We start from the raw sequence: 27553 nt of genomic DNA on the forward strand, positions 1-27553 counted from the left end.
GACACAGGGTCCATGATCACACCTCACCCGGATGGTTGCAGTAACACATGGCAGTGGTAATGTCTGTCAACACCTACAGCAGCATCGAGATATGGCAGGATAAACTAGTTACAAACAGTAAACTATTGTGAACACACACAGTAAAGTGTGCCAGCAAAAGAACCTTGAGTAATTGGCAACATTACCAGGTTTTCTTTGAGAACAGCAAGAACATCATCAATGAAATACAAAAACATGATTCTGCTTGACTGTGTGCTACAGGAATAATAAACAGTGAATGTGCATGGGAAGACATCCATTTTGAACAAGATTGCGATAAAGCCTAGCTAACATAAGCCAGAATAAGACCAGCATGTCATGATGAATTTGCTTCAAATGCTATAGCATTAAATAAATGTACACATCCACTTTCAAGTGTTAAACCCACATTTTGTACCATGTTAATAATGCAAAACTTTATCAATGCACAAAAACATTTACACTCCTGTTAGACTCTAAGATTAGTATATGAAATACAAGCTGGACCTGCTGATAAAGGGACACCATCCAGTCATCAGATTCCAAGGCTTCTGGACCTGAGAAAGGGACAGCATCTTGAACGTATACTTGTGGAGGAAAGAATTCACAACACAAAGATCTAATAGCTGGAAATGCCCTGTACACAAAGTTACAACAGCAGCACCAGTGTCCTATTTAGCGCATCGAAACCTGTTCTATGACCCACTTGCTTACCAAATCCAGTACCTCCTTGAGAAAACTCTTAGCACAGTGGACTGATGTGATAGGAGGAATGTGGAGAGCTGAACCCTGGAAGGGGGTAAAAATTCTCTACAATTTGCAAGACCAAATGGTCAAACATGATGGCCCACCAGCATGCAGCAAAGTGAGAGAAGGCACCCTTTGGCACAACAGAATGTAAATGAAAGCAGCTCTGGAAGACAGAGCAGGGGAGGAGGAAAGGGAGAATGTTGCTGTTTGTTGGTCTGCTTTTGGCATCACAATGGCACTTGATACCACAAAGAAAGTGATGTGGCTGCTGGCAAAGGAAGTGCAGTCAGTGACAGTAGGGTTGGCCCCTGAAAAAAACACCTGAAATGTCCAGACCATGGCATGAGCCATTAAAAAGCATGTCCACAACATGCACCTGCAAGTTACCACAAAAAGCTGTTGAACACATCCAGGTACGCCCATTGATCAACTAGTCAACAGAATAATGAACTGTGTGCTATAACGAAAGCAGGATCTGTTTAACTGCGTCCTGGATATTGTGCATCACCTTTGCAAAGTAGGTAGGGTGTGGAATCCAGACGATAGGGCAACCAACAATTAGGCCATCTTCCAAAGAAGACAAGCCTGTGATATTAAAGATCTGTAAAGATAAACTCCCAGAAGAAAACACCTTCACCATAGCATCAATGAACTAGGGCTGCTGATGAGAATGATTATAAAGGAAGAAGGAGGGGTTCTGTCTGGACAAGCATGCTTGAATCACATGACTCTTGGCCTGAGAGGATAGCCTAGTACTGGCCTATGGTGTGTAGCTACCTGCTGGGTGACCATAGGGGGTAAAGCAGGTTTGTCATGGGCTGCAGGAACGGAGTCCAACAATGCATCATTAAAGTTAAGAAAAGGCTCAGAGGAGAAATAGAAAGAGCGCTGAAGTATTTCCATCACCAAATGAGCCTTCACTTTCCCCATTAGTAAGAGGGAGTTCAAGGATAATGGCTGCCTTTCGGAACACAGCCATTAGGGCGGGGGAGAGAGGAACAATCTAAATCCATTTGAGAAGAGGTGTCTAATCCACTAGCATTCTGCAATGCTAAATAAAGTGTACTTAAAGTACTATAAGCATGAAGGAGATTATCTCTGCCACTTCTATCACCACTTTCACCGGAGGCAAAAGAGGGCATCTGAACAGCATCAAAATAGGAACTAACAAACTCGCCCATCACTGCAAACTACAGTGCCCAAGGCAAGAGTTTGTCATCACTGAAACAATGCTTTGGTCAAAACAGTCAGCTGATGGCACCAAAAACTCCAGTCACAACTTGTTCGATACTGGAATCTACTCAAAGACTATATCGAGGTCAGAGCCAGCTCTTGTACCCCTCCTGAAAATAGGAGCAACGTCAAGTGAAGGAGGAATCGTTCATGCTCTGTTTCCTGTGCTTTTTGCAAGATCTCACTTTGATGAATTACCTACTGAAGGAGGTATGGAGTAGAAATAGTCCCAACTGTCGATATTGCAGGGATAAGAGGTCGACATCTGTTTATGGCAGGAACAGAACCACTTAAATAAAGTCTAAGGCCCTGATTAACGCGTTTAGGACGTATTTATCGCACGTTATTAAAAACTATACCATGGGGTACATTATTTATTGTGTGTGATAAATAACACCTATAACAAGTTTGCAGGGGATTAACATGCAGATTTTGGTGTTTAATGTACCAAAATCTGCATGTTATGTATAATACCGTACAATTTTCCCTGTTAAATTTCGGCAAGTTTGACCTGCCGAAATGTAACTAGTTTTGGGTTACTTAACATATCCAATAATTATCGGATACGTTAAATAAAAACAAACTCGTAATTCGTCCCGTGCATCAGAGGTTTAAGCACGGGACGCAATTAACTGTCCAATTTGTGCTCACTACGCCACTGGAGTCAAGCTATCCTGGCTGATGACGGCTGATAGCCAGAAACCGGTCCTAGGATGCTGGATTCCGGTCCAGGGAAGACATGGCTTGGCAGTTCGGGCTGGACTGTTCCCATGAGGCACAGGGTCAAGACTGATTTGCATATGGCCATGTCTAAACTGGGGTGGTGTAGTGGGCAAAAAAACGATGGATTTAACCCAGATCTCTTGACTGGGGGAGAATGTATGCATTGTCAGCATTCCGTCCATCATTTGTTTGTTGTAACGCCTTTCGCCCTAAGTGGGATGGGTATTCCCAGACGTGGGACCCGTGCTCACTACGCCACTGGAGTCAAGCTATCCTGGCTGATGACGGCTGATAGCCAGAAACCGGTCCTAGGATGCTTGATTCCGGTCCAGGGAAGACATGGCTTGGCAGTTCGGGCTGGACTGTTCCCATGAGGCACAGGGTCAAGACTGATTTGCATATGGCCATGTCTAAACTGGGGTGGTGTAGTGGGCAAAAAAACGATGGATTTAACCCAGATCTCTTGACTGGGGGAGAATGTATGCATTGTCAGCATTCCGTCCATCATTTGTTTGTTGTAACGCTTTTCACCCTAAGTGGGATGGGTATTCCCAGACGTGGGACCCGTGCTCACTACGCCACTGGAGTCAAGCTATCCTGGCTGATGACGGCTGATAGCCAGAAACCGGTCCTAGGATGCTTGATTCCGGTCCAGGGAAGACATGGCTTGGCAGTTCGGGCTGGACTGTTCCCATGAGGCACAGGGTCAAGACTGATTTGCATATGGCCATGTCTAAACTGGGGTGGTGTAGTGGGCAAAAAAACGATGGATTTAACCCAGATCTCTTGACTGGGGGAGAATGTATGCATTGTCAGCATTCCGTCCATCATTTGTTTGTTGTAACGCTTTTCGCCCTAAGTGGGATGGGTATTCCCAGACGTGGGACCCGTGCTCACTACGCCACTGGAGTCAAGCTATCCTGGCTGATGACGGCTGATAGCCAGAAACCGGTCCTAGGATGCTTGATTCCGGTCCAGGGAAGACATGGCTTGGCAGTTCGGGCTGGACTGTTCCCATGAGGCACAGGGTCAAGACTGATTTGCATATGGCCATGTCTAAACTGGGGTGGTGTAGTGGGCAAAAACACAATGGATTTAACCCAGATCTCTTGACTGGGGGAGAATGTATGCATTGTCAGCATTCCGTCCATCATTTGTTTGTTGTAACGCTTTTCACCCTAAGTGGGATGGGTATTCCCAGACGTGGGACCCGTGCTCACTACGCCACTGGAGTCAAGCTATCCTGGCTGATGACGGCTGATAGCCAGAAACCGGTCCTAGGATGCTTGATTCCGGTCCAGGGAAGACATGGCTTGGCAGTTCGGGCTGGACTGTTCCCATGAGGCACAGGGTCAAGACTGATTTGCATATGGCCATGTCTAAACTGGGGTGGTGTAGTGGGCAAAAAAACGATGGATTTAACCCAGATCTCTTGACTGGGGGAGAATGTATGCATTGTCAGCATTCCGTCCATCATTTGTTTGTTGTAACGCTTTTCGCCCTAAGTGGGATGGGTATTCCCAGACGTGGGACCCGTGCTCACTACGCCACTGGAGTCAAGCTATCCTGGCTGATGACGGCTGATAGCCAGAAACCGGTCCTAGGATGCTTGATTCCGGTCCAGGGAAGACATGGCTTGGCAGTTCGGGCTGGACTGTTCCCATGAGGCACAGGGTCAAGACTGATTTGCATATGGCCATGTCTAAACTGGGGTGGTGTAGTGGGCAAAAAAACGATGGATTTAACCCAGATCTCTTGACTGGGGGAGAATGTATGCATTGTCAGCATTCCGTCCATCATTTGTTTGTTGTAACGCTTTTCGCCCTAAGTGGGATGGGTATTCCCAGACGTGGGACCCGTGCTCACTACGCCACTGGAGTCAAGCTATCCTGGCTGATGACGGCTGATAGCCAGAAACCGGTCCTAGGATGCTTGATTCCGGTCCAGGGAAGACATGGCTTGGCAGTTCGGGCTGGACTGTTCCCATGAGGCACAGGGTCAAGACTGATTTGCATATGGCCATGTCTAAACTGGGGTGGTGTAGTGGGCAAAAAAACGATGGATTTAACCCAGATCTCTTGACTGGGGGAGAATGTATGCATTGTCAGCATTCCGTCCATCATTTGTTTGTTGTAACGCTTTTCACCCTAAGTGGGATGGGTATTCCCAGACGTGGGACCCGTGCTCACTACGCCACTGGAGTCAAGCTATCCTGGCTGATGACGGCTGATAGCCAGAAACCGGTCCTAGGATGCTTGATTCCGGTCCAGGGAAGACATGGCTTGGCAGTTCGGGCTGGACTGTTCCCATGAGGCACAGGGTCAAGACTGATTTGCATATGGCCATGTCTAAACTGGGGTGGTGTAGTGGGCAAAAAAACGATGGATTTAACCCAGATCTCTTGACTGGGGGAGAATGTATGCATTGTCAGCATTCCGTCCATCATTTGTTTGTTGTAACGCTTTTCGCCCTAAGTGGGATGGGTATTCCCAGACGTGGGACCCGTGCTCACTACGCCACTGGAGTCAAGCTATCCTGGCTGATGACGGCTGATAGCCAGAAACCGGTCCTAGGATGCTTGATTCCGGTCCAGGGAAGACATGGCTTGGCAGTTCGGGCTGGACTGTTCCCATGAGGCACAGGGTCAAGACTGATTTGCATATGGCCATGTCTAAACTGGGGTGGTGTAGTGGGCAAAAAAACGATGGATTTAACCCAGATCTCTTGACTGGGGGAGAATGTATGCATTGTCAGCATTCCGTCCATCATTTGTTTGTTGTAACAATTTGTAATCAGGGCCTTGAAATTGCCAAAGAAGAGCTAACACCAGATCCTCCTCTAAGGTCGCAGAAAACAAAAACTGTTGTCAGTGCACAGGAAGCTGAATTACATGGATCCATGAAGTCATATCTGAGGGATTACGCATCGCTAAGACTGGAGCCACTTGGTGTCACCTGCCAGCTCTGCTTAGCTCTTTCAAGAGTTTTGAGTTACCATCAGAAATATCTTTCAGTTTCAAACACCCTCAAGAGAGTCTGTAGTGAATGTGCAATGATTTGTTCCACTTAATCAGGAGTGATATAAACTTTTACAAAATTCCCATGCACATTTGATTGACCTAGCCACCGAGAAAGTAATTACTCTAAGACAGATATTAACTTATAATACGTCTGGTGTCCTATGCTTTTGAAGACTTTACATTTGCCACCCTAAACAACTGATATCTATACACACACAGCTACAGAATAGCTGCTATCCTCCTGCAATTCAGAAAGAAACTAAAGAATTACCTCTTCAAAGAGCAGTCACACCCTACACAAGAAGGTCAAGGTTACTTCCTACCTTGTAAGCTGATCTTTAAGTGCATCTCAGGATCAGCAGTTTTAGCAGCAGTTTAGTACTCAGTAACTCTCTTCTGGAGTATAAATGTCACAAACATATATACCGGTCAGATAATTCAAAGAATGTTAGCATGTTTTTACCTGGTGATCGTGGTTTCAGTTGCTTGTATAACTCCATTGCTCTTAGCTCCCTGCACAGAAAAGGTAAGGAGGAACACAATCAGATACTCGTACAACAGGAAAGCACATTGTAAAAAGAAAGCTCTGCCTTGATAGTTACATCATCGGACCCTTACCAATCAGTCAAATGTATGAACATTTAGCATCATCCATTTACTAATGTATGTGAACATTTGATCAAATAAAGGGAAGGCTACTCAAAATATCCAATAATCTTGCACATAACATATGCACAAAAGTCCAACAACAAAGTTCCTTAATGGCACTTCAAAAAAATGGGGTTGTCTTTTTTGCTGAACTAATAGATAAACACATTTTTGTGAATGATGATAGATTATAGTTAGTGTTTCGTGTTTATGAATAGGATCTGCGTAATAATATATTCAAGGTGAGGGTGGATTGGAAAGAGTAAAGGAGTAGTTGTGTGTTGGATATAAAATCACATTTCAAGAAGGCGAGAGATTAGAAAGTGCAAAATCAGTGAATTGTGTTAGAGCTGGATCTGCTCAATATGGAGGGTGTGTTGTGTGCATAAAAGGTTTGGTTGGAGTGATGATGGGGTTGCTGCCGGTTTAATGAGCGAGCATGCTGTGGTGTATAATGTGGAATGAATTTAGGTAAATGGATGGATAAGGTTGCTTTGTTTGGTTTTGTCAGAACGGGTATTGCGATACTATGGGAGAATGAGCAAGAGGGCTGTTTGGCTAGAGTGATTGTTACGTAGTGAGATGCTTGTGATTACTGGGGAGATGGTGAACGGACGTGAGAATGGGGAGCCCTGAAGGGTTGACTGTTTGAGATGGACGAGAGGTACTTTTGCTGTTACAAGGGAAGCAACTGGATAGGTGATTGTTAAGGTATGAGGATTTTATTGTCTAATAATTTAATGAATTGTCTTTGAATGGGAAATGGATTTATAAGAATGGGAGATTATGAGTAGTAATGGTTGTGTTGAATACCACGCATATTTTGCTAGCGGTTTTTGCAAACATGCACATGTTAATTGATTGCGATGGATGAGTTAAAAGTTTGTTTGACTGATATAAAGTGAGCTATTAAATCGATGTTTACCTCTGGTTATTGATATGGGGTAATTTTGCTTTTTTAAATTATTCAAATAGACAGTACTGAATGAATAATGGATACATTTGAATTGATAATAGAATATGGGAGACGATATAGGATAATTGTACATGACCAATACAACACATTCGGTGGAATCTTCTGTGATTATGTACAAGCTAAGGCAAGGGGTTATTTGTAATATGTCAAACTGTTTTTTTTATTAACAGTTTTGAAAAATGAATAATAAAATGTTTGAAAATCTGTATACTCATTGAAATTTCAAAATTAAGAATTGTAAGAAAATCAAATTATATTAGTAATAATGTAAGTACTTTATGATATTATCTTGCCAATAATTGACCTTAAGTGAATAAAACTGAAGTAATTTGGTTCTGAATTTATGGAGATGTGGCAAAGAATTTTATTAGTTATGGTATTGGTGTCTGATAGGGATAGTCAGAGGTTTTGTATAACCACAACGGTTCAATGTAAAAAACTAGGGTGACTTGCTCTTTTGCTGAGAATTTTGGACTTGTGTGTGTATATATTTCTTTTCAAACTCACATCTCTGCCAAACAGAATGGAGACGCACTCCCACTCAATGCGTCTTTTATTCACACTCTTTAGGCAATCCAGGTACAATTCATGTGACAATGCCCAATGCGTTTAAAACTTTGGATGGAAAGCGCAGCAAGTTTTCTTTGTCAATAAATGGACGTGAGCAAGGACTGCAAAAGTTTGAAACACTTTGAGCCTTGTCGCATGAATTGTACCTCGATTGCCTACAGATTGTGAATAAAATATGCTTTGAGTTGGAGTGCATCTCTGTTCTCTATGGCAGAGATGTGAGTTTGATATATAGATATACACACACACCCAAACACCTCTTTTATTGTAGTTAACATTTTTTTGTACATATTTTTATAGGTCCTGATGAAGTCCCATGACAGAGACACAATGTGCTGGTTGAGGCATTGTTGTGTTCATTGTATGTTGCAATAAATTATGAATGTTGGGTAACTACAAGAAGAAGCAAGAATAAAAAAGATTGAAAATCATTCTGATCGGGACAATCCGTTCCTTTCAATGAATTGACTGGAGGTTCTCCTGACCATCACTTAAGAAACTTCGTTTTTGGACTTTTGTGTAAATATCATACAGGAGGATTAGATATTTTAAGTTGCCTTTCCTTTATTGGATCAAATATTATTGTGTTATAAGAGGTTTGATGGCAGTTGGACCTGAAAGCAGTGACAGACCTGTGCAGAGACACAACTGCCACATTGATTGTGTATGTATGTGAACATTTGTTAACTACAGACCAAACAAGAAAATTAGCTTTTTCAAAATAAAAATCCCTAAACCAAAGAGTGTGTGGTTTGCTTCCAAAGACACTTAAGGAGTTTTGCAATTACAGCACATTCTCCACATGCCTCGTTTTTTGTTGCCAAACACAAAGGTAGAGCTCGGAGAGAAGAGTGAACATAACAGACCACCCCCCCACACAGTTTTATGTTGTCAACTGTTTCCGTACCTTACTTTCCCATGCATAGTGTCAGTCAAATTAAGTGCCTGTGTACGGAATATACAATCTAAATATTAGAAAAATGAAAATAACTGAAAGAACAATTCAAGTGTTGTAAAGCTCTTGAAGTAACCTTATTTCTGGTAGGTTTTCTAGCTTCTTGTATATTCATCACCTTATGAATATCCTTCAGGCACCAGACGTTATCTGGAAAAAAATTCACCAAGTAGAGCCATGAGGCTTTGCCTGTAAATTCACCCACCCGGTAGGTGAGGACATCGGAGTTAATATGATGTCAACTGGTGACCTTTGGTAATTTTCTGGTACTTTTTCCGAAACCCACTGAGGCACGCGGAAAGGAAAAGCATCATCGATGACACTAACAATGTACTATATAAGGTTTACATTCCTTGAGATCTCCTTATTTACTGAACTGACTTACAGAGGTGGAAATGAGGAGGGGAAGAATCTGCAGGAAGCTATAGTATTCACCAGAAATAACATTACCATAGGTATAGTAACTATTTCTTCTGATGGATACTTCTTCCTACAGATTTCTCACCTTATTAACCAGTCTTCAAGCAAAACCTTAAATACGCTATGAGTAAGTAGTGCTGAGAATCCAAGGAAATCGTAAAAACAGCCCTGGTAAAGTATCCATCAATACACGTTTCAGTAGTAAGGCAGTAATGTTTAGCAAGTAAAAGTATGTAAACATGGCCATATAGTCACATGGCAGAACTCAACTTTGGGACACTTCTGGTTAGGGTGCTGGAGATAGTTATACACCTGGTGAAATGCGCAAGAATGCCAGCTATAGGGTCATCCTTGACCAGGGCATAGCATATTTTAATACAAAAGGCAAACCAGTGCAAAATGTCTGCATTTAGTCACCGTTTGGCCTTTATCACCTCAGGAAAAACACACAAAGAGCTGATCATACGTTTGTGATGTGCGATTGATGTAGAAAGACATGCAGGCCTGAGGTCCATTCTATGCAGCTTCTCCTCCTCTTTGTCTGGATCAGGTGGAAGGAAGTAAGATGGAAGTGTGGTGGACTGGTAAATACCACTGGAAGCAAAATGCCACTTTCAGTGAGGAACATGAGCAAGTAAGAAGAACTAGTTCACAAGCATGAATTGTGGTTGTTGTGTGTTTCCAGCATGGCCCATCGTAGTTTTCCCTATGTTAGCCTAATTGTGTACATTGTAAGCCGCATTTTCTTTGGCACACATTACTATATAAATGGAATATGCTACTTACCAGTATGCATCTGTTCTTGGCATGTAGAGCTGCAGAGCCACACACTTAGGATAGTAGATCGCCATCTGGTGTTGGGCTCGGATGCTTGCAGGTTGTTGTTGTCTTCGGAAGAAGTCTTTGGTCTTCTCCCTTGGACTACAGTGCGCATGGGCATCCACTCCATCCTCAGATTGTTTTTCGCCATGATGGGAAATGATGGAGTTTGTAAAAAGAGAGAGAGATGTCCTTGTGTAATGTCTAAGTAAGACTATGCTGGAACAGATACAGGTCCCGGGGAGGTGGGTGGGCGTGTGTGGCTCTGCAGCTCTACATGCCAAGAACAGATGCATACTGGTAAGTAGCATATTCCGTTCGAGGCATATGAGCTGCAGATCACACACTTAGGATAGACTATATAGCAGTGTCTCCCATAGCGGTGGTCACCTGCATCAGTTGCAGCAGTTTGGAATAAAGTTTTAAGGACAGCCTGACCTACAGAAGCTTGTTGTTTTGCTTGCACGTCAACACAGTAATGTTTAGTGAAGGTGTGTGTTGTAGACCATGTGGCTGCCTTACAAATATCTTCTAAGGGAATGTTTCCTAAGAATGCCATGGAAGTCCCTATTTTGCGTGTGGAATGCGCTCTAGGGGGAACTGTTAGTGTGCGTTTAGCCTTGTGGTAGCATATTTGGATACATTTAACTATCCACCTGGCTATCCCTGATTTGGAAATGGGGTTGCCTTTATGTGGTGGAGAGAAAGCAACAAACAATTGTTTGGTTTTGCGGAATGCTTTGGTTCTGTCAATGTAGTAATGTAGGGCTCTTTTAACGTGTAAGGTATGAAGAGCTCTTTCAGCTAACGAGTCCGGATTTGGGAAGAACACTGGTAGCTCTACTGATTGGTTAAGATGGAACGGAGATATGACTTTTGGCAGGAATTTCGGATTTGTTCTAAGAACCACTTTGTTGCGGTGTAATTGTAGGAATGGTTCTTGTATGGTTAAAGCCTGGATCTCACTTACCCGTCTAAGGGATGTGATAGCAATAAGAAAAGCCACTTTCCATGTGAGGAACTGTAGTTCGCATTTATGCAGAGGTTCAAAAGGGGGTCCCATGAGCCTTGTAAGAACAATGTTTAGATTCCACACTAGAGAGGGTGGTAATCTGGGAGGAATAATCCTCTTAAGGCCTTCCATGAAGGCTTTGATCGCAGGTACTCTAAATAGTGACAAGTGTTGACGATTTTGCAAGTAGGCTGCTAATGCTGCTAGGTGGAGACGTATGGATGAGTATGCCAAATTAAATCTTTGCAAGTGTAGTAAGTAGCAAATGATGTTCTGTATGGATGCATCCAGTGGGCGTATACCATTGTTATTGCAGTAAATGGCAAATCTTTTCCATTTTGCAGCGTAGCAGGCTCTAGTGGTAGTTCGTCTGGCCTCTTTTATAATATTCATACAGTCTGGTGGTAGGTTGAGGTAACCGAACTCTAGGACTTCAGGAGCCAGATCGCTAGATTCAATTGACCTGGATCTGGGTGTCTTATTTCTCCATGATTCTGGGTTAGTAAGGACGGGGAGAGATGCAGATTTTGGTGTGGAAGTAGAGAGAGTTCCAGCAGTGTTGGGAACCAGGGCTGGCATACCCATGTGGGGGCTACTAGGATCAGTTTGAGAGACTGTTGCCTGAGCTTGCGTACCACGAATGGAATGAGTGGGAGAGGCGGAAAAGCGTACGCAAATCTGCCTGACCAGTTCATCCATATCGCATTGCCCTTGGACTGTGGGTGGGGAAACCTGGCGGCGAAGGTTGGGCATTTTGCGTTTTCGTGTGTGGCGAACAGATCTATGTCTGATTGGCCCATTTTTGGAAAAAGGGGAGTAGGACTTGTGGATGTAATTCCCATTCGTGGATCTGTTGAGTCTGTCGACTTAACAGGTCGGCAATCTGATTGTGAACCCCTGGAAGGTGTTCTGCAAGCAAATATATTTTCTGGGGAATGGCCCATCTCCAAATGTTCTGTGCGAGCTGGGACTGCTGGAGAGAATGTGGGCCTCCTTGTTTCTGTATGTAATACATGGCTGTCATGTTGTCTGTCCGAATGAGGACAGTTTTGTTTTGGAGATGTATTTGGAATTATTTTAGTGCTAGGAATACTGCCAGTAGTTCCAGATAATTGATATGGAGCACTTTCTGTTGAGTGGTCCATTTGCCCTGAGTGGTGTGTCCTAGGAGATGGGCTCCCCACCCCGTGAGTGATGTGTCCGTTGTTAGCACTATTTGTGGAAGAGGCTCGAGGAACGGCCGCCCTTTGGACAGGATTATTGTGTTCCACCATTTCAGAGAGCGATGTGAGCGGCTGTCCACCAACACCAGATCTGTTAGTTGTCCGTGAGCCTGATTCCACTGACGTGCTAGACACTCTTGCAAGGGACGCATTTGAGGTCTTGCGTAAGGCACAATGAAGATGCATGACGCCATCATGTCTATCAGTTGCATGAACACTCTTGCTGGAAGAGAGTGATGGGTTTGAAATTTTACGATGAGAGCTTGTATATTGGCTATCCTGGCTGGGCTGGGATATGCTAGGGCTTTGGAGGTATTTATGGTGGCTCCCAGATACTGATGTATTTGGGAGGGTTGGAGATGAGATTTGGGCTAGTTTATTGTGAACCCCAAGTTGTGTAAGATTTGAATAGTTCGGTGAGTGTGTAGAACGCATTGGTTGAATGAGTTGGCTTTTATTAGCCAGTCGTCTAGGTACGGGAAGACATGAATTTGTTGTCTTCTGGGATGCGCTGCTACTACTGCTTGACATTTGGTGAATACTCTGGGCGCAGTTGTTACCCCGAATGGAAGGACTGTAAACTGTCCGTCCACCACAAACCTTCGGTACTTCCTGTGAGCAGGATGTATGGTAATGTGGAAATAAGCGTCCTTGAGATCTAGTGTGGCAAGGAAATCGCCTTGTTGTAGTAGTGGGAGCACTTGTTGAAGAGTGATCATATAGAAATGATCTGAGTTCATGTACAGATTTAGGAGTCTGAGGTCGAGTATTGGTCTTAGAGTCTTGTCCTTTTTGGGGATTAGGAAGTACAGTGAGTATACCCCTGTACCCTGATGTTGTAAGGGAACTTGTTCAATTGCGTGTTTTTGAAGCAATGAGAGAACTTCTTGTTTGAGGAGCTTAAGATGGTCTGGTGACATGGAACGCTGCTTGGGTGGTATGTGTGGAGGGGTAGTGGTGAGTTCCAGGCAGTAACCATACTGGATAATTTGTCTTACCCACTTGTCTGTTGTGATGGAGTTCCAGACAGGTAGGAACTGTTTGAGTCTTCCCCCGACTGGAGTGGAATGGTCTGGGGGGAGTGGAGGAAAGTCACTGTTTTGTGGCGGGGGAGGTACGAGTGTTGGTATTGCCTCGACCTCGTCCCTTGCTTTGTTTCCTCTATATCCTCCTCTAAAATATCCTCTACTAGGAGATGTTTGTGTAGAGGTTTTGAACGTAGAGGAAGTGTCTGCTCCCATATTCTTATAGGCTCCTCTGTAGAAGGAGCGTCGAAAGGAGCCGCATGGTTGTGGAGACTGCAATGCTCCCATGGACTTAGCAGTATTGGTGTCTTTTTTCATTTTTTCGAGTGCATTGTCAACTGCTGGCCCAAACAGCTGTTCTTGGTTAAAAGGTTGGCTAAGTATGGTACTTTGTACTTCTGGCTTAAAAGCCTGAAATGCGTAGCCAGGCATGGCGTCTAAGGAGTACACTTGTGTTTAGTGCTCGAGAGGCGGTGTCTGCGGCGTCAAGTGCACATTTAATTGACGCATTTGAGATAAGTTTTCCCTCTTGTATAAGGTCATTTGCCTGGGTCTTGTATTGGCCTGGCAGGTGTTGTAGCAGATTCTCCAACTGATCGTAGTGAGCCCTATCGTAGCGTGCTAATAGGGCTTGGGTGTTGGCAATACGCCAATTATTAGCAGCTTGTGCTGCTACTCGTTTGCCCGAGGCTTCTAATAGTTTAGATTCTTTGTCAGGGGGTGGTGTATCTCCCGTGGTTTGGGAGTTGGCACGTTTCCTTGCGTTGGAAACGACCAAAGACTCCAGAGGGAGCTGCCCTTTGATGTAATAAGGATCTTCTGGGGCAGGTCTATATTTTTTCTCAATTCTTGGGTTAAGCACCCTGGCACGGACGGGGTCTTTAAATACTTCTGTGGCGTGTTTTATCACCCCTTTAAGCATAGGTAAAATTTGTACCGTCTTCTGAGACTGTTCAAAAGTGTCTAAGAAGAAGTCTTCCTCAGGTGCAACAGAGTGCATGGTGACGCTCTGTTTACTAGTTGTCCAAACCCCAGGTGGTCATCTGGAGGTGATGGTTTGGAGGGATATAGTGTAGGGTCAGGTATATCTGGTAGAGGGTATGCCCAATCATCCAATGGTGCGGTATCTGGATCCGTGAACGGATCATTAGTATTATAAGGATCACCCCCTCCCCCTAGGTCATCATCATCATCATCCTGTGGAGGTGGTGTATGTGATGGAGATGGTAGAGGTAAGGGTGGTGTAGGCAGAGGGGGTGGGGTAGAAAGTTGTATGGGAGAGGAAGGAGGAATAGGTGATGTTGCCGAGTCCTTCTTTTTTATAGGAACTGGGGCAGGTGTTGTGTCCAGTTTCCGTTTCTTACATGGCACTGCAGTGACATGTCCAGTCTTTGGATTAATATAGATCCTTTTTTGTGTTGGATCTGGATGGAAAAGTTCTTGTTCTTCAGGAACAGATTTTGGCGCCGATTTTTTCAGTTCCGATCGAGGTTTTGGTTGATCAGTAGAGTCTTTGGCTTTAGGAGGTGTATTATAGTCCATAGCCGGTGGTTTCGGTGCAGATGAAGGTTCCGGTGCCGATGAAGGTTTCGGTGCCGATGAAGGTTCCGGTGCCGATGAAGGTTTCGGTGCCGATGAAGGTTTCGGTGCCGAAGTTGAGTCTTTCGGCTTGGGAACTTTCGGTGCCGGTTTATCTATGGGCCTCGATGTTTTCCGTGCCGAAGGTGTCGGATCCGATTTCGGTGCCGGGGGTACAATGACATGCGGCTTACTTGGGCCCGAACCACCGGAAGGCTTATGTTTCTTCAGAGCCGAGCCCAGAGGCGGGGCTTCTGAAGGATGTTTTCGGTCTCGACTGAGGCCAGCTGGCGAAGTCTTGACCAATGCCTTAGGTTTTGGAGGGGTTGGGGTAGGGGCAGCGGTACTAATGCGTTGCCCCGGAGTAATGGGGTCGTCTGAGTCGTCTGCTTCTGAGATGATTTGAAGTTCCTCGGAATCCTCTTCCGGGACATCGGGACCCTCATCGAAGATGTTTACTGGTTCCGGAGCTGGTCTCTGTGCCATGATATGGCGTCGAGCTCTTCGATCCGGAATGGTCTTTTTGGATCGAAATGCTGTGCAGGCTGGACAGCTGGCTTCGTCGTGTTCCGGTGATAGGCACAGGTTACAGACTTTGTGATGGTCACTGTGCGGAAATTTTGCTCCACACTGGGGGCATTTTTTAAACTGCGTCCTTTCCATGAGCCGTAGGCCTCACGGCGTGGATAGGCCCAGCAGCCCGCGTCGATGTCCGGAATCGAGCCGATAAATTCGATGTCGAGTGAAGGTGCTTCGATGTAGTTGTAGAAGTTTTTTCGCTTCGAAAAGCTTGTATTTGAGATTTTCAACCGGAGTTGGAAAAGTTACATCCGAACCCAATGGCGGAAAAAAACAATCTGAGGATGGAGTGGATGCCCATGCGCACTGTAGTCCAAGGGAAGAGTCACCTATCTCGTGACCAAAGACTTCTTCCGAAGACAACAACAACCTGCAAGCATCCGAGCCCAACACCAGATGGCGATCTACTATCCTAAGTGTGTGATCTGCAGCTCATATGCCTCGAACATGATTGTTTTTGTGCCACATTATACTTTCACACAGAACCTGCATATGTTTTTGCAGTCTGTTCTTTTCCTGGGATTTAGTCTGAACACCACAGACAAGGTCAATCTACAATGCCCCTTGTTGTTGTTTCTGGTCAGGCACTAGCACCTAGACATAACACAAACACATCTGCTGGTTGTGAACACACATATCGTGTCCTATACATGAGCACAAGAGCTCAAGCAAACACTCAGCTGAGCAAGGGTTCTGGGACAAGATTGCTTTGTCAGCTGGGATGTAGAACGTCCATCTGCGTATGCTAAGGTATGGGATGTGCCACTAAACCCAGAGATTGTTAATATATATTCATTTAGCTTCAGTAGGAAAGGGGGTCAGGGGTTAGACTAATCTGTCTTATAACATGACAGGGCTTTTTATGGTATATGGTTTATTAACATGCATTTGAATTCCAATTGTGGAACAAATACTGCATTTTAGGGCACTATAGTTCAAATACTCAAAATTTCAGTCATGTGTCTTGTTTATCTTACTGTGGACGAGTACAAGTGAGAGAGCAAAAGGGTGTGTCCTCTTACCGCAATCCCTGAGAGGGTTGAGAGTGTTGTGTTCTGAGGTGCCATTTCACTTGTTTCTTGTTGCAGGGATTCTGCTTATGCACAGAACTATGCACAGGAAACCAGGACCTCCGTGAATTGTGGTGTACCAAAAACTCACCTCAGAACCCAGAACCCCTTATCCGACCAGCATCAGTGTCCCATTCGTTATCCGAGTTTTATCTCGGCGGTCCCAATGTATAGACAACCCAGAACAAGCGACTTGTGGGAATCAGAAATACCTGTTCGTAATTATTCTCATATCAGTCCACAACAGAATAAACAGAGACACGGTAAAGTTTAAAGAGTTTATTTTATAAACCTCGTGTCCTAAGATGCAGTACTTTGGCTAACATAAGCAGACAAATGATTAAGATCAAAACCATCAGCATAGTTTCAATACCATAGAAAATGAAAGGAGTAATCATACTAAAATGACAGTGGATATCAGCCACCTTCCTTTCGCTAGGAAACTAATAATATTATTAGACTAATAAAAGGTCTCTAGGCTTGAATGGGGAACCCCATACCGTAAAGATCAGCTCAGTGAGATCACATCACAGGATCAGCTAGACTCTGCTCCTGGGAAAGCTCTTCTTCCGAATGTCATGAAAAACATGCAACACTGCAATATTAAAAGCACCCGACTTTCAGGTATTTGCAGCTGCGTGTGTGTTATGGCTAAATAGTGGGCCGATCAACCTGAACCCAACAACATGCACCGTCTAGCGACCCAGACTGTTTCTTTACACAATGTTCAGACCAAGGTCGCTGCTCACTGTTAGGGATGTGAACAACAGACAGTTCTCATGTGAAGCAAAGTCGAGCAAGCATTTCTCAATTAATAACATGTGACTACAGTGTCGTGTGCAAAAGCAGCAAAAGCGGCATGATAGCTATCTAACGCGGTTGTGCTAACTAAACATTGTACGTATATAGATAGCAATCTTCACTACATTCTCTGTTGAGGTTAGGAAGACAAGTGAGGCCTTTAGCTAGTCGGACTCTGGCTCATAGGTACTACCCTACCTGCTGATGGTATATGATCCAAAGCATAGTTTGGTTCCTGTGCAGAATCCCTGCAACATGGTGGGGCCAAGCAGGACTGGTGTTTACCAACCATGTGCACTGAAGACACTTCCTCTAAGAAAACAGTTTTTAGAGTAAGAACTCTAAATGGACATTAAAATAAAGTTCAACTCTCAAACTGAGGAACAAAAAAAGAAAAGAGAAAATAATTAAAGCAAGTTTTCAGTAAACATGCTGCTTGAGGCGACCTGAACAAAAAAAGTTAGTCAGGGACACACAAAAAGGTGGACAGAACAACCAATACCCTTCCCAATAGCCACTGCCAGGCACTACTAAGAAAGAGACAGTGTGAGGTGTATAACTTCAGAAAGGCATGGCTTAAAAGAGTTCAGACCATCTAATTTGCACCGCAATGGATTTTGTGGCAGGAATCTTGGCATCCTGGAGGACATCAGCAACCTTACGTGGCGAGCAGGACGACTCTAGTTGACACTGCTCCCTGTGCAGCCACAGCATGTGGGAACGAAGATAATGCGGGACAAGGCAACACTGTTGCCACAGCAGGCTCACACTGTGTGGCACAGAAAGAGGGATCCAAATGCTGAGTTTCGACAGATCAGTGCACTAAATCTTCCTCGCCCAGTCCGGGACAATGAGGATCAGCTGGCTCAATCCTCCAGCACCTTCTGCAGGAACCTTAATGGGTGCAGGATTAACTGGAATACATAAGGAAGCCCCTAAACCGGTCTAACCTGAAGGCATTCTCCAGGAAGCCTTACAGAGGGAAGTGCATGGCATGCACATTGATGACACTTTTTGGGTAGAGGCGAAAAGATACATGGCAAGCCACTCCAACCTGGTGAGAATTATTTCTGTCACTTTGAGATTAAATTTCCACTTGTTGTGCTTTAAGAAGAGCAGACTCGGAGCTCACATTGAGGATTTCCATGAGTTGTCAGTACTGGATAAATGCCCATTGGTGGGTTCGCTGTCACAGACAAATGATCTCCCAACACAGGGTCCACAACATACAGCTCTGTTAGTTGGGGTGGTGGCGTTGAATGACAGAATTCAAATGGTATTTGAAGAGATATAAGAGAGGAAAAATCATGACAAGACCGATTGCCTGCAGCTCTAAAACATTAATGTGGAGATGCACTCTGATGGAGCTTATAAACCCTGCCCCGTGATATAGCCTAGATGAGTGCTCCAGCTTTACCTACGGAAGCCTGCAACTAAGGACAGAAGCAACATTTTTCTGGCAGACTGGAGGGACACAGCCATCAGTGCAAACCTGGAAGAACAGAAGACAAAATCTGCACTATTGCAAAGAGTTTCCCACAAGGCTGGAGAATTAGCCTATTTAGGCACCACTGAAGGGTTTTCATTTATCAACTAGTGTCTTGTACCAGCGGGATGCATGAGTCCATCAGGCCTATCAGGCTAAGGATTTGCAGAACTGAGATCATTGTCTGAGGAAGAATAATTTCCCAAATATGTGCAAGAGGAGGAAAGTTAACCACAACAAGAGCTGCTCCTAGTGTAGTGACCACTGTGAAATTATGGTTGAATTGTGAGTGTAGGCATCTCACAAAATGTGACGGACTGGTCTCACACACCACCAGGTGTCATGCTTCATCATTGATCAGTCCTCGCCCTCTAAAACCTTGGTTTGATAGAGGGCGGGCATACACCTGATGACAGGGATGCACTTCTAAGCTAAGTGGGGGCCCGTGAGAAAGTGAGTGAGGGTAAAAATCATTATAGTTATCAAATTATGGATTTTAATATGACTGATAACTATATGAAATTAAAATCAGTGGACGGTATTTGGGGAAATAATTGTCCCCTAACCGTAGTGTAAGCGGTTAGAGGAGGAGGAAAGGCCTTTAAGGGACACGTCTATGAAAATCAGCCTCTACTTGGGGACAAGATGGGCCGTGAGTGTTGTAAAGCTCAAGCATTGAGTGAAGATTTTCCATAACAAGGGCAGGGACCCTGGATTTACTAGCCAGTCATCAAAGTACATGAATGCATGGACTCCTGACCTCCTCAGACAAGCAGCAACAACAGATATCACCTTGGTGACAACTCACATTAGTTGTCAGCCCAAACTCCAGAAGCATGAGCTGATACATTGATACAAATTTCAGGTAGCACTAGTGAGGGCGAAGGATCAACAGATGAAAATACTGAAGGTTCCTGAAATTGGTGGATTTAGGGAGAGTTGGGGGGAGGAGTGAGACTAAGAGGCTTTGAGGCAGCACATCTAATGAAAGACCAGGGGTGCGTGAGCTGGTACTGTAGGTGGTTCTGGCATCAGTTAGATCCACCAATTTTGGTGCTGTTCGGTGGACTGCAAAGGCTGACCCTGACAGGACTGCTGTAGCACTGAACTTCCTATACTGCTGGTGGAATAGTGTCGCTGGAGAAGCTGGACCAAGCTACCATGTGGAGCTCTGTTTTTTAGGTGTTCCAGGGAGAATCAGCCTTCACTCCAAAGAGCAGCACGCCATCTAAGTGGATTTACTTGGACATCTCCAGAGACATCAGAGCAATTCATCAGCATGGTGAGAGTTATGCCAAGGATCAAACCACTATGTCCACAGAATCCAGACTGCACGTGAAGATCTGATTGAAAGCATCCAGACCATCAAATAAAAGGTTTTTTTAAGTTATCAGGCCAACTGGTATTAGTCCACTTCTCCAACACCCACAGCCCATGGACACAGCGGCTTAGCAGGCATTCAGTTTCAGCTGTGCAAGGAGGAGACAACCAGAGGCAAATACTTGTCGACTCAGAGTACAGCCTCTTAGACTCCCAGTCTAGAGGAGCAGTAGGAATGGCATTTGGATTCAGCTTAACAGAGGTTGCAGAACCACTAGATTCTTTAGTGAGGGATATGGGAAGAATTTAAAGTCGTATAGGCCAGGCCGGTGTCAAACAATTGCATTTGGGCAGCCGGTATCTCCTAGACATCCTGTAGAGGCTCCCACAGGTGCCTTGTTAAAAGGTAGTACAGGCTCTGAAACTGCAGAGGAAAGCTGCAGGATTTCAATTACTTTTCATAAGGAAGTGACTGCCTCTGAAGGGGGCCCATGCGGAAAAGGGATTTCCCCTATCGGGAATGTATCCAGCCCCCCTGCATTAAAGTGCAGGAAAATATCAGCATCTGTGTTCTGTTCTTTCAAAATCTTTACCAAGCAGGACAAGGGTGACGAAGTGGAACCTGAAATTTTTTTACATATGGCAAATCTCTGGGCACTGAAGAGGGCTAAGGTAAAGGTTTGTAATAAAAGCAGGACTAAACTCTTTCTTTTGCCACTCCGGGAACGTCTGCAGTCTTTGAGAATTTCAGAAGCAATGTTGATTGTCTGAGCATGGTACCAGTTTAGCAGGATTGCAGAGTGCATGGAAGTTAACATCTTCAGCACTGGCTGTGTCTGAAGCAGCATGAAGAGAAGAGTCTGGTAGCATCTGGGTCATAACCACAGGAAGTGGCTCGCAGGATCGAGCCCACCTTCGGAGAGTGGTCAACAGGGTAGTGAGGGGGTGAAGATATCCCACATGGCCCGACCAGGACTTGACCGCCACAGGATCAGCCAAGGGAAGGAAACGTTACATACCTGTAGTTCTAGTTCTGCATCGTAGGTATCTTCATTGAAGTAAAAACGTTTAATAATTCCCTGCTACCTGCGTAGACCCCGGAACACCTTCTTTAACATATACAAACATTAGGGAAAATTTTATTGAAGAATGTTATTCACTCAAATTAATTTTCTATAGAGTCTCAGTTTAAACTATCAGAGATGCATTTTATTTCTGAATACTGGAGGAAAGAGTTGAAGACATTGAGTAACTTTTGAATATACAACATTTGTCATGGAAAAAAGCTACTTTTCATATCAACAGCATGAGGAGAAAATTCAGCCTGACAAGCTCACATTGACAGAGGTTAAACAAGCATTGGCATAGCCAATAGGTCTCGCTTTTGCGACCTTATAAGTGTTCTGGGTGCTGTGCCGCCAGGGACTGAAGAGCTATACAATTACTACACACTAGGTCATTCAGTCTGATTTTCAAAAGAGCCATTGTCATGAAAGAGCCCAGGCATTAAAGTAATTTATCACTCAGAAATAATCAGCTTTAAATATATTTTGAAATTCAACCATTTTTCGCCAAACATAAGTTCATGAGTTCTGAAAATGCACACATTTTTGTCTAGAATACACAATTTTGATATACATACACTAATTCAACCAAGAGAAAGGTTCTTATTTAGAAGGCTGGGAGGGCACAGAGGAGAGCTACTTACAAGTAGTTGGAGATCTACTATTAACTCACAAGATACTCTGACCTGGCTAGGAGTTTAAAACAATTCATAGTCAAAAAGCTAACCTTACCTCATGTACCAAGAGACTGGTAGATAATTTGACTCTGGCATGTAGGCTTCGTCTGAGGGTGCAGCACAAACACCATATAGATTTAATAAATTACTTTAAAAAACTAGGACAGAAATTACTTTGCTTAAGACTGGGAAAACGGCAGTGCTTAAACACCAAAAACACGTGGGTGTAAAAAGAAAGCATACCTGTCCTTTCAGATCTAAAGCAGAACAACAGAGGTTACAGAATGACAACAGTTATTGTCAATGCAAGCACTTCTGCCTTGCATTTTGTATGGGTTACAATCCCAAGCCTTCAAGCCAGGGTCAATCGCCGCCCTCTCAGCGCACCATGCAGCCACACCAACCAGAGGTAGGGTGTTGGAAAGGACGATAGGGCCAGTCAGACGGAAGTCCTCAAGATGTGCCCAACTCCTGCACAAGCAAGTGACCAGTTATACAGGGCGGGACCCGATAGCATAGCAGACCCTGGGAGGCTGGTCTACAGGCAGAACCTCAAACGTGACATTAATACAGATTGGGCGGTTTAGGCTGCTGAATTAACCCAAGGGAAAAGTCTACTAGTCAGCACCTATCTCACAAGAGCTACTGACGTGTTATTTTAGGTGCCTCTGGTCCGGGCTGCGACTTACTGAACACGATAAGCAAAATGACAATGAACAGTCACTGAATGATGACTGGGACTAATACATTTGCAATATGATTTATTTTTTTGGGCCAGCGGCATGTACAGAGTTTGAGACATCGCAGACAAAAAAGGCAGTTTCCTGACCAATTGCAAACCACTGCATTGTCTCCAAGTTCCTACAGCAAATGTACCTAGTCACACAAAGGCTCGTCTTGTTCACAGTAACGTGGAAGAATAGGGGTAAGATAATGGCAGAACAACAAAGTTTTGTGATGTATGTATGCATGTGTAATTGCTGTAATTTAGTCTGTGCTTATATATAATGATTCCTGTCTATGTGACATTCAATACGATATTGATACCGACAACAGATGATCAAAAGTTGGTCATGTTCAAACATCCCAAGTTCCCCCATGTTAGGTATGAGAAGCCAAAACATTTCTGAATTTTACATGCTTTCGTGTCTTGTCAGTGCTGCTTGTAAAAACAGAAAAACTTGTTTTGCATAAAGCAAATTTGTTCGCAGGCTAGTGGTTCAGACATGCATTGATATGGTCCAAACCTTTTCATTCCACAATATTAAAAAGATACAATTTTACAAATGCTGTGTAAAGTGTCCTAATTGAAAGGCTGCATTTCTTCCGAATAAATCCCACAGCACTTAACGCGATTAGTATAACATCAGAGCTTCTGCATTTTTCCACTGTTTGACTGAGAGGAAGGGCGGAGATGTATGTGAGTGTTCATTACTCTCCTGGGTTGGGGGAGGATGGACCCCAGCCTTCTCCAGTCAACTTCCAGATAGTGTGGGGGTGGGGCAGCTAAAGGAGCTTCTAGAGAAAACGTCAACTACCTAGAAGCGCAGGCCAGAGAAATGGCAGGAAATTGTGCTAAGCCCGCCCCCCCCCCCCCAATCACACACAAAAAGTAGAAATAACTTAATAGTAATACCGACGTGACTACCCTGAATCTTACACACTCTATTCTTATGCATGTAACTACCAAGCAGGGTTTGGTTTCTAAAGACAGGCAATACCAAATATTTGGACTTTAAGTTCCACTTTTGCCTGCAGCAAATGCCCTCAGACATTTACCGGATACCAAATACAGCTCCTACATTCGTCATCCCCCTGAACTGCGGGATTAAAAAAAGGACTGAACCCCTGGCTATACGTCAACGTCCCCCAAAAACCTGTAATGCCACTGAAATGCTGCATTCAAGTCATCATGCAATCTGTATGTTTATGTGGCTTTAATCATACAAATATGTTGATTAAAAAGAACTTGACACGTTTGTGCACACCCCCCCAAGGAAGCAAATAAAAAAATAAATAACAAAACGCGGTCCCCCCAGACAAACACACCAACGCAACATTTGGAGATAGGATGTGGTGTAACATCCAGAGTTTCTGACTTTAACACTGGGGAACCGGGTAGACGGATTCAAGGCTCGTCGTCGGTTCTCCCTGTGCCTACAAAAAAACCCAATTTAAATACATAGCGATCGTTAACAGAATAAAACAATGGTGAAAGTGAAACAAAATAACAAAAGCAGAATGTAGATACCCAAGTTTATTTGCAGTAAGGCAAACAAACTCCATCAAGTGAACATGTAGAGTATGAAAATCCAACATTTCGAAAACCCCGGCAGAAACAGAATAAATAAATAGTGCGCTTAAGCAAACCTACATGCACAAAAGGGCAAGCCTGCAAGTAAAAGCGGAATGCTTCATGGGAGGGGTCAACACACAAAAAGGATGACATATAACCAACATTCACCACAGAGAAGCAAGCCTTTGTGAAGGACATGCAAAGAAACAAATTAAAAGCGAGAGGCGGGCTGTAAGCCCGCAGAGTAGAAACAGGCTGTCTCGAAGAGAAAACGCATGTCTTGCCAAGTTGAGATCTAATAAGAAACCTGTTCCTTTAAGAACCTGAGAAACACCCCATCCCACAATGCCTTGTAGTGGCACTTTGCCAATGGGAGTCAGAACTTTTTAACAGGAACTATAAACTCATGCTCTGACAGCGGGGGAGGAGGGTGAGTCGTTTATGCCTTAAATAAAGATACTTACGATGCAGAACTAGAAATAAAGTCATGTAACTTTTCCTTCTGAATCGTAGGATCTTCATTGATAGTCATAAATGTTGAATAGAGTAGCAAGCTGTAGAAAAATAAAACCGTGGCTGTCAGCCAATGTAGAATGCAGTCCTATAATATGGTCCAAATCCAGCAAGCCAATCATTTTGCAATTATTTAAACAGATTTCTAAGTGTTTCGTGAGGGAACATTGCTTCTGCTTGAGAGTCTGTTTAGACATTTATGTCTTGTAAAAGTGTGTATATATCTCCAAGTAGTTGCCTTACAGATATCCTGAATCGGGACAGTCCTGATCCAAGCTGTGGTTGCAGCTTTACCTCTTGCAGAGGGAGTGTTAAGCTTGCATGGTAAAGATTTATTGGCGAACTGATAACATAAAAAAATACATTATACTGTCCATCTTGCTATTGTTTGTTTCGAAGCAGCTGAACATTGCAGTAAGGAACTATGGTTTACAAAGAGATGGTTAGATTTTCTTACATCATTTGATTTGTCTAAATAAAATACGAGTACTCTTTTCATATCTAGAGAATGCAGGGTTTACTCCACTGCTGTAAAAGGGTTAGGAAAAAAGGGAGGAAGTGGGATTGATTAATAGGAAAATATGATGCTACTTTGGGAAAAAAGGAAGGATGCGTATGTACTACTACTCTATTATGATGAAACACTGTAAATGATTTTAAAAATCACAAAGCTTGTAGTTCACTAACCCTACATGCAGAAGTAATGGCTATTAAAAAGGCAGTTTTCCATGACAGATGCTGTAAGGTATATTAGTAGATGGGTTCGCATAGGAGACGAGTGCGAATGGGGGACCCATTAATTTAGAAAGTACTAAGTTTAGCTCCCATGGAGGAGCTGGTCTTTTAACTGGAGGAAAACTTTAAGTCCTTCTAAAAAATCTTTAATCACAGGAATCTTGAAAAAGGATAGTTGTGTTGGAGATTTTTTTGTATACAGTAATCACTGTTAAGTGGACAATAATTGATGAAAATTGTAGACCTGACTTGGCCAAGTGAAGTAAATATGGAAGAATTAAATTTTTTTGCACATTAATGGGATTAGGTCTTGTGGATGGCCATTTTGATTCTTTAAGGATGTTCATACATTCCTCAGGTAGGTTTAAATAGCCATATTATGTGATCTCAGGAGCCATGCTGCCAAAGTCAAGGATTGGCGAGTTGGATGTAGGATCTGGCCCTGAAGTCTGGACAGGAGGTTTGGTCTGAGTGGAAGACGTCTGTACTGTGTTATAGATAGTTGAAGAAGGTCTGTGTATCATCATCTCACCCAGTTTAGCGCGAATCGAATAATTTTGAGATTCTATTTCCGTATTTTTGGGATTACCAGTGGTATCGGTAGAAAGGCGTAGACAAATGGAGTCAACCAGCTGATCAAAAGGGCATTGCTCAACGAGTGTAGTTCTGGCACCTTATATGTGACGTGTCAGCATTTTTTGTTTTGTGCCTCAGCAAATAAATCTAATGTTAGTGTACCTCATACTACAAAGATGTCCTGTGTTACCTCTTCGTTAAGAACCCACTCGTGGTTTTCTTTGTGAAAACTACTGAAAACGTCTGCTTCGACATTTTCAATTCCTGGTATGTCCTTTCAATCCAGATTCCGAGACAACCACAGCACCCAGCCAGCCCTGATCGCAGCCACAGACGACAGCAGGCCTCTCCTGGACTGCAGCAAAATGGCAGTCCTCATCATCTTGGACCTGTCAGCCGTTTTCGACACACTCTTTCATCACATCCTGATCAACAGACTCCACAACATCGGAATCTAGGGAGACGCCCTCAAATGGATCGCACCATACCTCACCAGAAGAATATAGAGAATCTGTCTCCCAACATTCACCTCAGAACCCAAAAAGATAATCTGAGGCGTTCCCCAAGGATCAGCCCTCAGCCCCACCCTCTTCAACACGTACATGACCTCACCCCCCCGGCCATCACTGTCTGATTGCACAGATTCAACATCATCGCCTACGCAGAGGACACCCAGCTCACCCTCCTGCTATCAGAAGACCCCTCTCCCACCAGAGCCAACTTCCACAGATGTACGATGAATGTCGTAGACTGGATAAAAGACAACTGTCTCAAACTCAACACAGACAAGAAAGAAGTCCTCATCTTTGGGAGCAACACCTCACCATGGAACGACACATGGTGGCTTGCTGAACCCAGCTCATCCCACGCCTGACAGAACATGCCTGCAAACTCGGCATCATCTTGGACAGCAAGCTAACTATGAAGAAACAGGTAAACGCGGTCTCATCTGCCTGCTTCCACGACCTATGCATGAACCGCAAGACAATTAGATGGCTCCCAGTCAACACCAGAAGGACCGTCATACAGGCCCTCGTCTCCAGCAGACTGGACTACGAGTGTGCAGATTTCTAAATTGGGACCTTTTTAAGATGGAAAGAAACCATTCCATGGAACAGGGAGGTAAGAAGGGCAGAGAGGAATCTATGGTTAGAGTATCCACCAGAAAGAGTGTTACGAAATGTAAGTAACCTATTCTTCTGATGGATACTTCTAATCACAGATTCCTCATCTTGTCATAAATACCAAAGCTGCACCTCCCAAGGGGGTAGGGTTGTTGAATGGATCAGATCAAAAAGACCTACAGAACCAAACTGGTAAAAGTCCCACCCTGGTAGACTTGATGGTCAAGATAATAGTGCTCCGTGAATGTGTGCCCTGATGTCCACATAGCCGGACAGATCTCCAGGACAAGCACTCTGGTTGCCAAAGTCGTGGTAGCAGCCTTGGCTCTGATGGAATGATCCC

General features: G+C 44.0%; 1 protein-coding gene across 1 annotated transcript in view; it reads right to left on the reverse strand.

Annotated features, from left to right (window-relative positions):
• LOC146867969 (uncharacterized) overlaps positions 1-27553 on the reverse strand; it is a 503249-nt gene that overhangs the window by 187825 nt on the left and 287871 nt on the right. The window contains exon 17 of the mRNA XM_085623836.1: positions 6207-6256. Coding sequence (XP_085479962.1) covers positions 6207-6256 — 50 coding nt within the window. The remainder of the gene's footprint in view (positions 1-6206; positions 6257-27553) is intronic.

Source organism: Triturus cristatus, chromosome 1_2 (assembly GCF_964204655.1).
Source record: "Triturus cristatus chromosome 1_2, aTriCri1.1, whole genome shotgun sequence".
Classification (NCBI taxonomy): Eukaryota; Metazoa; Chordata; class Amphibia; order Caudata; family Salamandridae; genus Triturus; species Triturus cristatus.